Genomic DNA, 13215 nt, shown 5'->3' with positions numbered 1-13215 from the left:
TTCCCAAAGTGCTGGGATTACAGGTGTGAACCACTGTGCCCGGTCATGCTTATTCTTAAGCATAGAGCAGCAGTGCGGGGGAACAGCTGCTCCTAGGTGTTCACTCTGTATCCTCCAGGGACTGCCCATTGGCACCCACGCTGCCCTGTACCTTATCGGGTATTCCTGAGAGCGAATTATTCCTTAGAAGCAGCTCTGGTTCCAACTATTTCACAGCTGAGGAGATAGGGAGAGAGGGCTATGCATGGCTGGGGAGAGACCTTAACAGGGGATGCCTCCACAGCTCCCCTGCCCTGTACCCTGACCACCCAAGTCTTTCCTACACCTTCTGCCCCCTCTCACCTTCAGGGTACAGGAAGGGTCAGCAGCCACGACCGTGGACCACCCACCACCAGGGCCCCACCAAGCCACAGCAGAGCCTGGAGTTGAGCAGACAAATCTTTATTCCTGAGGCTAAAATATGTACCAGTTCCCTCCCCATACCCCGCCACTGCCAGCCTGACTGCAGGCCCTGTCCCAGACCTGGAGCACTGAACTTGGAGTCCCAGGACCTCCTTCCCTGAGTTGTGTGTGTGTACATGGAGGGGACTCCTGGGTAGCACCTGGAGGCAGCCTAGGGGTGAGGGGCTTCTCAAGGGTGCCCTGCACCTCCAGAGGTGCAGTCTTGGGCAGGATGCAGCATGTTCAGAGTCTGGTGACCTGAGCGGGCAGAGGAGGGGAGGCTCCAGTCAGTTTCCAAAGGACACAGACCAACCCCCACCCCTAGGAACAGCTTTATCCAAAGACAGCGGGGAAAGCACTGGGCCCACTGGGGACAGAGCCATGGCCACCAGGAAAGACTCCCTGGAGCTGGGGCCAGGGTGGGGACAAGCAATAGATTAACAAAAAAGAGCTCGGCAGGCCAGAGGTCGGCTCACCGAAACAGGGCTGTCGGGGACAGGCCTCGGGTGTTGGAGGGCGAAGGTGACAGCATCGTGGACAGAGGCAAAGAGATGCTTCTTGGTGATGGATGCATCGAAGAAGTGCCCAGCCTCAAGCTGGCTGACCACAGGGCCTGTGGGCAAGAAGTAGGCCTCCCGACTCTCAGAACCTCCAGGAACTCGACTCCCGGGAGCCAACAGAATGCCCTGACCTCATCACTCCTGACCTCCACCCCTGAGGCTACAGCTGAATCCACATCACTTGTAACCCTGGACTCCTGTCTCCCAGGACACCTCTGACCTCCAGTTCCAGAGAAAGACTTTTTCCTTGTGCTACTTGGAAAACCCCTTGGCCAAAAGTATCCTACCCTTTTCCCAGGTCCCTCCTGCTGTTCCCACCCTACTCACTGTGGCAGGCCGCCATGTACACCTCCACCTCGATCTCCCGGAAGTCATGGAAAATCTGTAGTGGAAAAGGGGGCCAGCCTCAGAGGGAGGCTCAGGGACTTAGAGGGGGGCTCGGGCAGGCTTAGGGAGGGAGTTTAGAGGAGGAGCTTTGAGGGTTTGGGGAGTCAGAGGCTAGGAGTGCTCTCAGGGCAAATTACAGGGTCAGTGTGGAAGCTCGAGGGGCCTTGGCCTGCCCCCATCCTTACATTCTTCAGGCTCTTGAGGCACACAGTGTCCACAAAGGAGAGGGCACCCAGGTCCAGGATGAGGCTGTGGAAGTCTGGCTGAGGCAGGCCCAGGGCCTTCAGTATGGACCCATCTGGGGCCTTGGAGCCTTCTTGACCATTGGCTGTTGCATCTTCCATCTTATCTCCTGGGCTCATCTGCTGGGGATCCAGACATGCTGCCAGGGCCACCCATGAGAGGGTGATGGCAGGACTGGCCACACACAGACATGCGGGAACATGCAAGGTCAGATGGGGAGCATGCATGGGACACATAAGGACACAAACATGGGGGAGTCACATAGGTGTGCAAAGACAGGAATGACAGATGTGTGGGGACACGCAGGAGGGCACACCCAGACGTGCATATACTGCTCTGCTACCCTCTGGGCCGAGGCTGCACAGGGACACGAGAAGGGACGGTGCTGGGAGACCCTGTCCCATTCTCATCAGCCAGGGCCGAGTGGGGAGGGGGCCCAGGAACAGGCCAGAATAGACACAGGCATCCACATGAAACACACGCAGACACCTTGGCACCCTGCCCTGTCTGAGTCTCTAATTAAGTTTGGCATCCTCTTTGACCCCTAAATTTTTTTTTTTAGAGATGGGGTCTCGCTTCATTGCCCAGGCTGAATGCAGTGGTTATTCACAGGCACCATTAGAGCGCACTGCAGCCCCGAGCTACTGGGCTCAAATGATTTTCTCGCCTTAGCCTCCCGAAGGGCTGGGACTATAGGCGCGCACCACCATGCCTGCCTTTGACCCCTTGATTTTCTCCCATATACCCAATCCCTTTCCTCTACCCATGAGCAGACTCTGGGGGGAGTCTTGTGGCATCTACAATTCAAGGTCTTCGCCGGCCGGGCGTGGTGGCTCAAGCCTGTAATCCCAGCACTTTGGGAGGCTGAGGCGGGCGGATCACAAGGTCAGGAGACCGAGACCATCCTGGCTAACACGGTGAAACCCCGTCTCTACTAAAAATACAAAAAATTAGCCGGGCGTGTTGGCGGGCGCCTGTAGTCCCAGCTACTCGGGAGGCTGAGGCAGGAGAATGGCGTGAACCTGGGAGGTGGAGCTTGCAGTGAGCCGAGATCGCGCCACTGCACTCCAGCCTGGGGGACAGAGCGAGACTCCGTCTCAAAAAAAAAAAAAAAAAAAAAAAAATTCAAGGTCTTCATCTAGGCCTGAGAATCTAAGCCTAGATTCCGTGGCATATCATGACTCTCCCTGAAGAATATCTGATCCAGCCTCCACTCCTCCTGCCATCGGCACAACACCCTCGAGCCCACAGCTGCTGGGTCCATGGCATTCCTCATGAGACGTGTGGATCCTGCATCTCTGCAGCTCACAGCTGTCACCTCCTTTCCCACCTCTAGTCTCACCATCATCTTGCAGTCCTCAACGTTGTTGCTCCTCATGTCTTCAAGGCTGGTGTTGACATTAATGGAAACTGAGGTGCCCTTGGAGGAGGCAGCCTACACCAGGGAAGACAGGGAATGGGAAACAGCTATCCCGGCTGCCATGACAGCCGTGTCACATAGGCCTGGTGATGCCCCCTGGTGCTGGGCAGGTAGGTGGGCCAGGACCAGAAGCTGTGGGACCTGCAGCAGCCAGGATGAAGCTCCTGGAACAGCCGTAAAAGGGAAGAGGACTGTGACGGTTCTGTCACTGGTTCAGATGATGGGAGAGAAAATGCTGCCTAGAGCCTGGACCTGCTAGGGTAGTGAGGCAGGGTCCCTGGGAGCATGAGGGAGAAAGGAGAAGGGATGAGGAGTGAGGACGAGGGAGAAAGGAGAAGGGATGAGGAGTGAGGACGAGGGAGGAGTCCAGGGCCAGGAGAAAGGCTGGGGCAGGGAGCAGGGGGCAGGAGACAGGGGTCACCAGACAAAAGGGGCCCTGCCTGTTTCTGAAGCTTCTCCTCTTTCTGCAGTTGCTTCAGCTTCAGCTGCTCCCGCTTCTTGAGCAGTTTCTTCTTCTGGGAGATGAGGAAGTCGACATCCACACCGCACTGGAGGCAAACATCAGAGAAGGGTTGGTGAGCTCTCTGGGAGCTGGGGCCTGACACCCATCCTGGGGACTCCGTCTCACCCTCTGCTTCAGCGCATCACTGTAGAACTCAGCATTGGCAAAGTACACGGTGGCCGAGGAGCGGAAGACCTTCACCCCCAGGACTTCCTTGGCCTGGGGATGAGGCAGAACTGGTGGTGGCTGAATCTCCTCTCTCCTGGCTGCATCCTGTTCTCCTGCCTTTCCTTCCCTAGTGTGCCCAGTGCCTGCCACCGCCCAGCCCTCTGCTCCCCAGGCTGCAGTCCAGGCCCTCCCAGGGGCTTAGGCCACAAGCCCGGCGGTGTCATCTCCATCCCCCCACAGTGCCTCTCCCTCCCCACCTCTCCTGCTACCACCCAGGCAGGCTTCACAGGCTCTTAATCTTTCTCTTGGGTTTCCAACCCCTGCCTTGTGATCTGTTTTCTGCACCCAGAGGTCCTCCTAGGCTGTCATACCAATCAGACCTTCCCTGCTCCCACCCCATTCAGGTCACAGCCCGGGTCTCTGCTGGGCTCCAGGCATGCATGGAAAAGGCTGGGCTGCCCCCTCATCCTCTCCCATGTCTCAGACCCCTTAGTTCCTCCCTGCACTGCCTAACTGCACTGTGCCCATGTTGCAGGGAACAGCCTTGTTTTATTCCAGAGCCCCCCACCTATGTTCCTAGCACTTGGCCCAAGACCTCTCAGGAGATAAATGGATGACTGAGGACTTAGTAACCCCACTGATCAGATCAGGAAATGCCTCCCTTCCATCCTGGCACCCCAGGGAGCTGCCACTCCGGCTCTCTGACCCACGGCTGCTCTGCAGGTGGAGCCTGTGCTGTTGACTCCACGACAGACCCCTCCCCAGCCCCAGCCCCATCTCTGTCCACTCTCCCTCTGTCCCTTCATACCTCTAGAGGGGGTCGTAGACCTAAACTCCTCCCTTGAAATCCCAAAGACCAAAGCCAAAGTATCCTCAGCCCCCAGTGCCCTGGCCAAGTGTGGAACGAATCCACAAAGGCTCATTCTTCCTCTGTCTCCCCATCCACGCCATCTCGTTCAGCCCCTGCCACTCACCTCTGAGTACTCTGCCACATCTCTGTAAATATCCGTGTCTGGCACCTGCCCCAGGACAGAGTAGTGGGGCCTGTGGAGAGAGAGAATACACAAAGAGGGGGCAGAAAAAGGGGATAACAGAGGGGTCCAAAGGAGCCTGAAGTCCCCAGAGATGTGGGGAAAGCTGCGGGGAGCCCTGTGGCACTCCCTCACTAGCTGGAATGAGGGGACCAACATGGTGGACTCACATCTGTGTCCGGACCACCACGAGCACCAGGGAGAAGATGACTGCAGCCACCAAGCCAAGGTCCAGGTTCAGCAGGATGGTGGCCATGAAGGTCACCAGCCAGATAAGCTGAGAACAGAGGGCAGCGGTTGGAGGGTGGCGAGGAGCCATGGGGCTGCCCAGTCCCTGCCCTGGGCTCCCAGGGCACTCACCAGATCCGCCTGATTGGCCTTCCAGAGGGAGCGCACATCGCTGAGCTGCCGCAGCATGCCCTTCAGGTTCACAATGATGATGGCTGCCAGGACGGCCTGGGGTGGGGACAGTGCCACCAGGGGCCGTTGAGGGCACCCGATGCTGACAACCCTCCCCATCGAGGAAAAGGCCAGACTAAGCCCAAGCACTCAGGCAGAACCTCAGACACAAACCCCCACCCAGCCCCTGACCCTTGTCTCCAAATCTCACCTTGAAGATCTCAGCCTTGAAAAACAGAACCCAACCTTGTGTCCCCACCCCTCACCTGAACCTAGACTGGCTGATTTGAGCCCTGGCCTGGCCAAGACCTGAAGCCTGTCTGGGTGGGGGCTCACCTTGGGCAGGTCATGGAAGAGTTCCCCAAGTTTGACAATGATGAGGAGGATGAAAAGGGAAGAGATGGCTCCAGCAACCTGTTCAGGGAGGGGGTGAGCAGGGGCGAGACCCCCTTCCCCAGGCAAAGCAGTTTGCATGCCCACACCCATGCCCACACCCAAAGCCCACCTGCGAGTTGCCCCCGGTGCTCTCCTGTACCAGGCTCCGAGACATAGAGCAACTCACGGGAAAGCACTGGAAGATGCCTCCGATGAGGTTACTGAGGCCCAGGGCCACCAGCTCCTGACGGGGGGCAGTGTGGGTGTGAGGAGACTTCCTAGAAGTGGCTGGTCACTGTTCCACTGTATCTAGGCCTGTGCATCCCCAATCTCCATCCCCACCAAGTGGCCCCCAGAGACTGGATGCTGTCCCACATGTCCTGCTCCCCCACCCTCAGTCCCCCACGTGGCCTCAGCACATCTGCTGTCTCCCCGTGTCCCACCTGTTCCTCCCCCACCCGTTGCTGGTGCCTCCATACACTTGGATGCCTCCTACACATCCCGCATCACCCAGACCTGGTTGCTGTCCACCCGGTAGCCGTGCCTCAGGGCGAAGATCTTCCCCAGCGAGATGGCAATGGCGAACCCAACCACAGCAATGGTGAAGGCGCTGCCCGCGAGCTTTGAGAACAGCTGGGTGTTGGGGGCCGCTGGGGGCACCAGCCTGTGAGAGGCATCCGTGAGGCCAAAGCAAGGTCTTGGCCTGGCTGCCCAACCCTCCCTGACCTGATGGAGGCCAGAGCTCACCCTGCAGGGATGTTGCCCACGACATCTACGTCAAATCTGTGCTTCAGACCCATGCCATAGGAGATGCCTGTGGCCCCGATGAGCTGTGGGAGAGGACAGAGTCAGGGAGGCAGGTGCTGGCATCATGGTCAGGGGGACACGTAAACCACTGTGGGGTGAGGAGGGAGACACTGGGCAAAACCTTCTTCAGGGGTGGGAAAAAGTCATGTAGGGTGAGAGACGGGCAACACCATTTTGGCTATGGGGAGTTGCTGTCAGGGGCAGGAAGAAACCAACATAGGGGCTTTCTGCTGTGCCCCCCACAATACCCAAGAACCCTCCCAGCCCCCCTCCAGCTGACCCTCAAATACAGGAGGCTGCCCACGTGGCAGGGACCCAGGCTGACCTGCCCTTCTCCCCTGCCCTCCACTCCCTGGCCCTCGAACCGTGAGCAGCTCCCCGGGTATCGGCATGGGCAGCTGCTGCTGCAGCTTGTCATTCAACAGCTTCACCACCACGAGCACCACCCCAGCCACAGCTGCAGTGACCACGGTGCCAACCTTGCTCTGGGGCAGCTTCCAGCAGACCTCCAGCACTGTCTGAGGAGAGGCTGGGTCACAGCCAGCGCTCAAGGCCATGGGGCACACCTACCCCTCCCTCCCCCCAGCCTCACTCACATAGATGAGGGACAGTGGCCCAGAGTGGCTGCTCAGATGGAGGCCAAACACATACTTGAGCTGTGAGACGAAGACCTGCACAGCTGCAGCTGTAGTATAGCCTCGGACAAGAGGCTCTGACAGGTAGGTGACCACGAAGCCGAAGTGGATCAGGCCCAGCCCCACCTGTGGGGCGGCCAGGGGCAGTCAGGAGAGGCAGGGGTCCTGGGGTAGCTGATGAGGAGCGCAGGGCAAGTGGGATGGGAGGGGGACGAGTGGACGGCAAGAGGAGGACGACGATGGTCAGACACTCAGGGGAATACAGACGGGGCAGTGGCGGGAGCAGAAGTGGTGGTGGGGGCACATACTCCTGACTGTTCCACACCTGGAAGAGGCCGACCAAGACACTGAGTGTGGAGGCCACCTGTACCCGGGCAGCGTCTCTGGCTGTCTCATTGATCATGGAGTCGTTCAAGGCCTGCGGGGCCAGGGATTCTGTCACACTGCCCACCATCACAGACATGACAGCAAAGGTCCCTGTAAGGACGGCACGGGGCAGGTGTGAAGGGGAGAGGACACTGCCCTGCCCTGGAGCCCTGGTCTTAAGAGAGAGGCCAGAAGACTTCCAGTTCTGGACAAATGTACTCAGATTATGGCTGCACGAACAGGGATAGTGCTGGAGGTTCAGGTTTGGCCAGGCCAGGAGTGAACCCTGAGCTCACGGGCCCTTAAGCGTGGCTAGAAATGCTGGCCCTGCCTCATCTACCTTGTCCCACCTGTGTCTACTGGTCCAGGGACACAGAGGCTCTCTGTGGAGTAGGGAAGGGGTCAGGGCTTGCCTCAGGCTGCTCAGGCCTCTGCCAAGTTCCAGGTCCCTTGGGCTGCCTCGCCCACTCACATCTTCCTGGAGCCAGGGCTTTGAGGTACCTGCCTCTCTGGTCCTACAGTCAGGGGTCTAGTCCTGCCTGGGGATGACTCGTGGGCTAGCCCAGGGATGCAGCACCAATGCTGCCCTCTTCCCCAGCCGCTCCTGCCCTGCTCAGTGCCCCCTCACCCTGCCCTCCATGATGGATGTGGGCATCCTCCTGGAAGGTTAGGCCTGCCTCCACTTACCCACGGAGATGTGCCGGGAAGTGCCAAACAGGAAGTAGATGAAGACGGGGTAGAAGGAGCTATAGAGGCCAAACACGGGGGGCAATCCAGCCAGGAGGGCATAGGCCAAGCCTAGGGGTAGAATGATAGCAGTGCGGGCCTGGAGAGCAGATCTTGAAACGATAAGGGAATCCCAGCCCTGGGTCAGGTGCCATAGTTCCAAGGTAGAGGTCACGGCCCCAGTTTTGGGCATCACAGACCACAGGGTTTCCAGGCCGACGCACTGAAGGTGGCTCACCCTGTGGAAGCTGCATGATGGCCACACTCAGGCCGGATAACAGGTCACCCAGGAGCCAGTCACGCACAGGATACCGGGGTAACCAGACCAAAACCGGGAGGTGTTGGAGCAGAAGGGCACGGGCCCGAGCATGGGAGCACCTGGGGACATGATATGAGGGGTAGGTGTCAGGAACAGGGGCTACCTGGGCCCTGCCAGCACCCCCAGGCCCCAATCTTGGCCTTACTGCAACCAGGTCCGCCACTGGCGGGTCCTAGGTGCTGAGCCCCAGCGCCCCAGCTCCTCCAAATGCTCCTGGTTCAGCAGCGGCCGTTCCATGTGGTAGTCTCGCCTCCGCAGCTCCATTGCTTGCGTTGCAGACAGCAGTGCCTGCGTGTCCCTTGGTCTGGGGTGGCAAGACCAGAGAGATACAGTGAGGGCATCCCTGGCCCAACCTCCCCTACACCTCCACCTAGGACCAGAGAGTTACCTACTTGATTTTTCCGGGCCCTAAGATCAAGGTACAGTATTCCAGCCCCCAGCTGGCATCTGTGGGCCACATGCCCAAACTCAGACAGGGGCAGTGCCTGAACTTTGGCTGGTGAGAAAGCCTCTTTCTAGGACAAAGTCCCCCAAGTAGGGACTGCAGGATGAGCTCTATCTATACCTCCAGCCGAGATGTGGCTGCCCAGTGCTGAGCGTTCTACCAGTTCAGGTCCCAGGCTGCTCCCTCCCCCACCCAATCCCTCTCCCCTAGCCAATCCCTGTCCAGTCCCCAGGTCCTCCTCCAGCTACCCTGGGAGCCCACTGCTGGCTGAGAGCACACTCAGGGAAGGGGCCCAGCAAACCAGGGGTCCAGCTCCTCAAGCAACTCCTTTCCCAAGCCTCAGGCCTCAGATGAGACCCTCCCCTCTAAGGTAAGGAAAGTGTTGGGGCCAAGCTTGCCCCTGGGCCTCCAGCTCCAGGGTCCAGGTTGTAGACGGCTCAGGCCTGGTCTGGGGAAGCCAAGGATTGGCTCTCACCTGAGAAGGAGCTTGCTCTTGGAGTGGCAATCTCTCACCTAGAGGGAGAGGCTCCCGCCTGGAAAGGGAAGTACCCACTTGAAGTGGGGGAAAGAGCTCACCTGGGAATAGAAGCTTTCAAGGGGAATCTCACCTAGAGGGATCTCTGACCTACCAGGGAATCTTTAACAGCCAGGCAAGTTCTGACATAGGGGGAATCTTCCCTCTGCCCAGAGGCACCTACTTGAAGTCAGAGAAAGATCTCACATGAGAAGAGACCTAGAGGGAGAGGGTTCTCACCTGGGGTATACTCTCCCGTAGGGGAAGCTCTGACCTGGGGAGAGGCTCCTACGTGGAATGGGGAAAAGCTGTCACCTGGGAATACATCTCACAGAGGGATCTTACCTGGGGGAAAACTCTAGCCTGTTGGGGAAGCTTTCACCAGTCAGGAAAGTTCTGATCTAGGAAAAGCCCTGACCTGGGGAGAGGATCCCATTTGAGGGACAGGAACTCACCTGGGAAAGGCCTCTAACCTGGCTGTACTGTTGGAGGAGTGTGGAGTGGGTGCAAGGAAGATCCTCAGAGACTCTTGGGACCGCTATCTCAAGGAGATCTTAGAGCCCCCTCTCCTTTCCTACGTGAGTCACTCAGGTCTTCTTAAAGGGCTCCCTCCCCCCACAACGTGGGACCCGCGTCTGGAGGGCGGAGCCTTGATCCTTGCCCCTCCCTGTAGGAGGGCAACTGGGACTAGAAAGGCCGGAGCGCTCACTCCGGGGTCAGTGGAGCTGGGTGGACTCGGGACCCAGCCGAAAGCAGCTAGTCCGCGGGCCGCCGCCAGGGACTCCCGGCCCCCACGCACCCCCGCCGGCACATCTCCTGGCCGGGCTCCTCCGCACGCAGCTGTCTCCCTGTGGCCCGGGATGGCCCTCAGGCGTCACACCAGCGGCTTTCCGCACAGCCCAAAGGACTGGGGTCGCGCCGGCTCCCGCCCCCACTCCTTGCTGCAGAGGGGCAGCCGCCTGCAGAAAATCGGCAGAGGTAAACCGAGGCGTCGCAAGCTGGGAATGCCTGCTCCAAAGAGGCGCTCGCGCGGGGCCACCGGGGCTGTGCGCTGAACTCACCCCGACGCATCCGCCAGCCCCATGGCTCGCAAGTTGTCCGGCGCGGGCTGCTCCTGCTCCTCGGGCTAGAGGCCGCTGCGCTCCGGAAGGCGGCGCCGCCGCGACCGGGTGAGGCCAGCGTCGCGCTCCCGGGGGCTAATCCCGGGGCAGGACGGGGAGGTTTGGGCCAATCAGCGCGCTGGGGCGCGGCCTAAGTGGCGCGCGCCGGGCGGGGAGAGCCTGGAGAAGGAGGATTTAACCGCTTCCTCCCCGACGACATTGCCTATGAGGCCTCTCGCTGCTCGCCCGGCCCTCTGCCCGGAGCTGGATGGGACTGCAGAACTGGAACTAAGCACCCGCGGTGGGCTGGCCGTAGTCGCGCCCCCAGGCCCTGAGTAGGTTGGAGCTGATCCCAGGTCCTGGCTCGGCGGAAGGTACTCACGGAGTGGGAAAGGGAAACCACTGGCCGGTGACCCCGGCCTTAACTTGTAGGGGATCCAGGTCTGTGGGGCCTCTCATGCCTCCAGCTGAGAGCGCCACCCGCAGGCTTTCTGAGACTATGCATGTCTTCGAGACCGGGAGCCGACGGTCCCCAAGTCCTCCCCTTTAACTCTGGCCACCCAGGCCAGAAATGGTTGGAGGATCCCCTCCGCTGCACTAAGCACAGCCCGGACATAGCTCCCAGAAGGTTACTGCGCGGTCCGCCGAGGAGAGTGGTGGGGGTCAGTGCTGTTGGGTGGGCAAGGCATGAACTGCAAGAGCAGTTCCTCAGGTTGGTTTCATCCCAGGTGAGGGCAAAAAATGCGGGTCAGGGCTGCAGACCCTGAAGAATTAGGAAGTCCTGTTGCCGTTGCCTTGACCAGCGGGGAGGTTTCCTTTAGCACCTTATTCTCAGCACCTGTGCTCCAACATCAGGACCCAATCACAAAGTGAGGGGCTAGATTTCAAGGTGAAAGAGATCTGCCATGAAATGGGCTAAAAATAGCTGGATATTCTTGGGAGGGGCTCAGATTCCTCCCAAAGGTCAGTCTGGCTTGAATCATTCACAGCTGCCATCCTACCTCCCCAGTCCCCAACAGGAAAAGGCAACAACTGTTTTCTATAGAAGTTTATTCCCAAAACAGAGCGCGGCTTCACGGAACAATTTACACAGACAGGAAAGAGGGCCGCTGGGCTGGAGGAGGGGAACCCCAGAGAGGGGCATCTACGAAACCTAGGACATGGCAAAGACACCCTCCCACCCCCAGCAGGCCACTCAGCCCTTCAAGAGCTGGGGTCCTTCTGGGTAAGGACAGTTTGGGTCCTGGCTGGTGGGATTTAGCTCCAGTCAGGGAAGTAGAATTTCTAATCTCCCAGGAAACTGCTTCCCAAGAGTATGCATGGGGTGGTGGGTGAAGAGGTGTCTGCACAGACCACCCCCCAACCCTGCAGAGCCACTCTTCCCAATGGTTAGAGGATGCCTACTCTCAAGGTCTTCTGGGTCTGCTGTTAAACAGGGGGCTCAAGGCTGACCTTTGGCCCGGGAAAGCTGGGGGTTAGAAAACCCCTCAAGATGGCCAGGTCAGGGTCCTCACAGGTGGGTCCTCCAAGTCCCTCTCCCACTTTCCCTACCTTTCACTTGTAAACAAAGGAAAAAAAATTCTCTACTGTAAACAAAGTGTAAAACTCAAAGTTTTGAGTTGTAAACAAAGTAAAAACATTTTTTGAATCTGGACTTGTAAACAGTAACAAAATTTTAAAGTCTTCCGTTCTGGACAGCAGACAAAATAGCAAAAGTAAGAGTTTTGTGAACAGGGTCGTAACAGTCATTTTTCCCTTTTTAAGGGAATAAAGGAGGAGTGGAACGGAGTCACTTCCTGCAGCCCAGGTGCCTAGGGCCACGGAGGATCCTGTAAACATAGGAGGCAGTGGCACCTACATTCTGGGTCTTGAATTCCCTTGTTTCTGCTCCCTTTGCTCACCTTCCCACCCTACCCTTCAGAATCAATTCAAGCAGGGGGCAGTGTCAGGGAATCAAATGGCACCACAGACAACTTTTGCTTGCTGCAGGGGCAGGTGAATGACCCCTCCACCGACCCTCTGCAGGAATGTCTGACTAGAGGCCCAAGCCCCTCCCCGTGGGAGACAGGGAAGCCTTGCTCTGTAAACACGACATCAGCTGCTCCACCAGCACCCCACAGCATCAGTCCTAGGTCATAAGGCAGTAAGTGGCAGGGACTCCACATAATAAATACACACATCCACCGGGAGGGGCGGTATGAGCGAGCCCCCATGAGGAAGTCAGAGGACCCCTGTTTCCAAGGCCAACCCCCAGCCCCAGAAGTTTGGCCTTTGGAGCATTCAAGAAAAAGCAAAGAACAATTCTGTACTTTGGGCCCCTGACGATACTCAGATCAACTTGGGGGTGGAATAGGGGGAGGAAGGCATATGTCCCACCCATCTGAGTCCACCCCAGAAAGGAGAGAGAGATGAGCATAGGGTTTGCTAGGGACCCAAATGGGGTCAAACTGCATCTCTCCCTCTATCTCCCTCCCCCTCCCAGCCCAGTCTCAAACCTCCCAGGAGACAGAAAAGCTGAAAAATAACATAAGCATCTCTCTGGTTACAAAGGTACAAAAGGTATAAAAGTCTCCCTCCGCCGGGCGCGGTGGCTCACGCTTGTAATCCCAGCACTTTGGGAGGCCGAGGCGGGCGGATCACGAGGTCAGGAGATCGAGACCACGGTGAAACCCCGTCTCTACTAAAAATACAAAAAATTAGCCGGGCATGGTGGCGGGCGCCTGTAGTCCCAGCTACTCGGAGAGGCTGTGGCAGGAGAATGGCGTGAACCTGGGAGG

General features: G+C 58.4%; 1 protein-coding gene across 3 annotated transcripts; it reads right to left on the bottom strand.

The window, feature by feature from the left end:
- Nucleotides 1-425: 425 nt before the first annotated feature.
- SLC26A6 (solute carrier family 26 member 6) lies at nt 426-10529 on the bottom strand. 3 transcript variants are annotated; one of them, XM_030811846.1, is made up of 21 exons: nt 10400-10529; nt 8525-8683; nt 8299-8438; nt 8022-8132; nt 7294-7445; nt 6930-7094; nt 6699-6851; nt 6274-6356; nt 6043-6190; nt 5657-5770; nt 5488-5565; nt 5113-5208; nt 4923-5029; nt 4696-4765; nt 3680-3772; nt 3492-3599; nt 2974-3066; nt 1574-1750; nt 1329-1383; nt 918-1054; nt 426-699 (listed from the first exon to the last, which is right to left on the bottom strand). In XM_030811846.1, exons 1-21 carry the CDS (start codon nt 10420-10422, stop codon nt 685-687), a joined length of 2277 nt encoding a protein of 758 aa, XP_030667706.1. In that variant the 5' UTR covers nt 10423-10529; the 3' UTR covers nt 426-684. The 3 variants fall into 3 exon arrangements, with proteins under 3 accessions (XP_030667706.1, XP_030667707.1, XP_030667708.1); XM_030811847.1 differs by lacking the exon at nt 3680-3772; XM_030811848.1 differs by lacking the exon at nt 5657-5770.
- Nucleotides 10530-13215: the final 2686 nt, after the last annotated feature.

The sequence above is a fragment of the Nomascus leucogenys genome, chromosome 4, assembly GCF_006542625.1.
Source record: "Nomascus leucogenys isolate Asia chromosome 4, Asia_NLE_v1, whole genome shotgun sequence".
NCBI lineage: Eukaryota > Metazoa > Chordata > Mammalia > Primates > Hylobatidae > Nomascus > Nomascus leucogenys.
The sequence above is the reverse complement of the archived record's forward strand: the minus strand, read 5'-3'. Positions and strand labels throughout refer to the sequence as shown.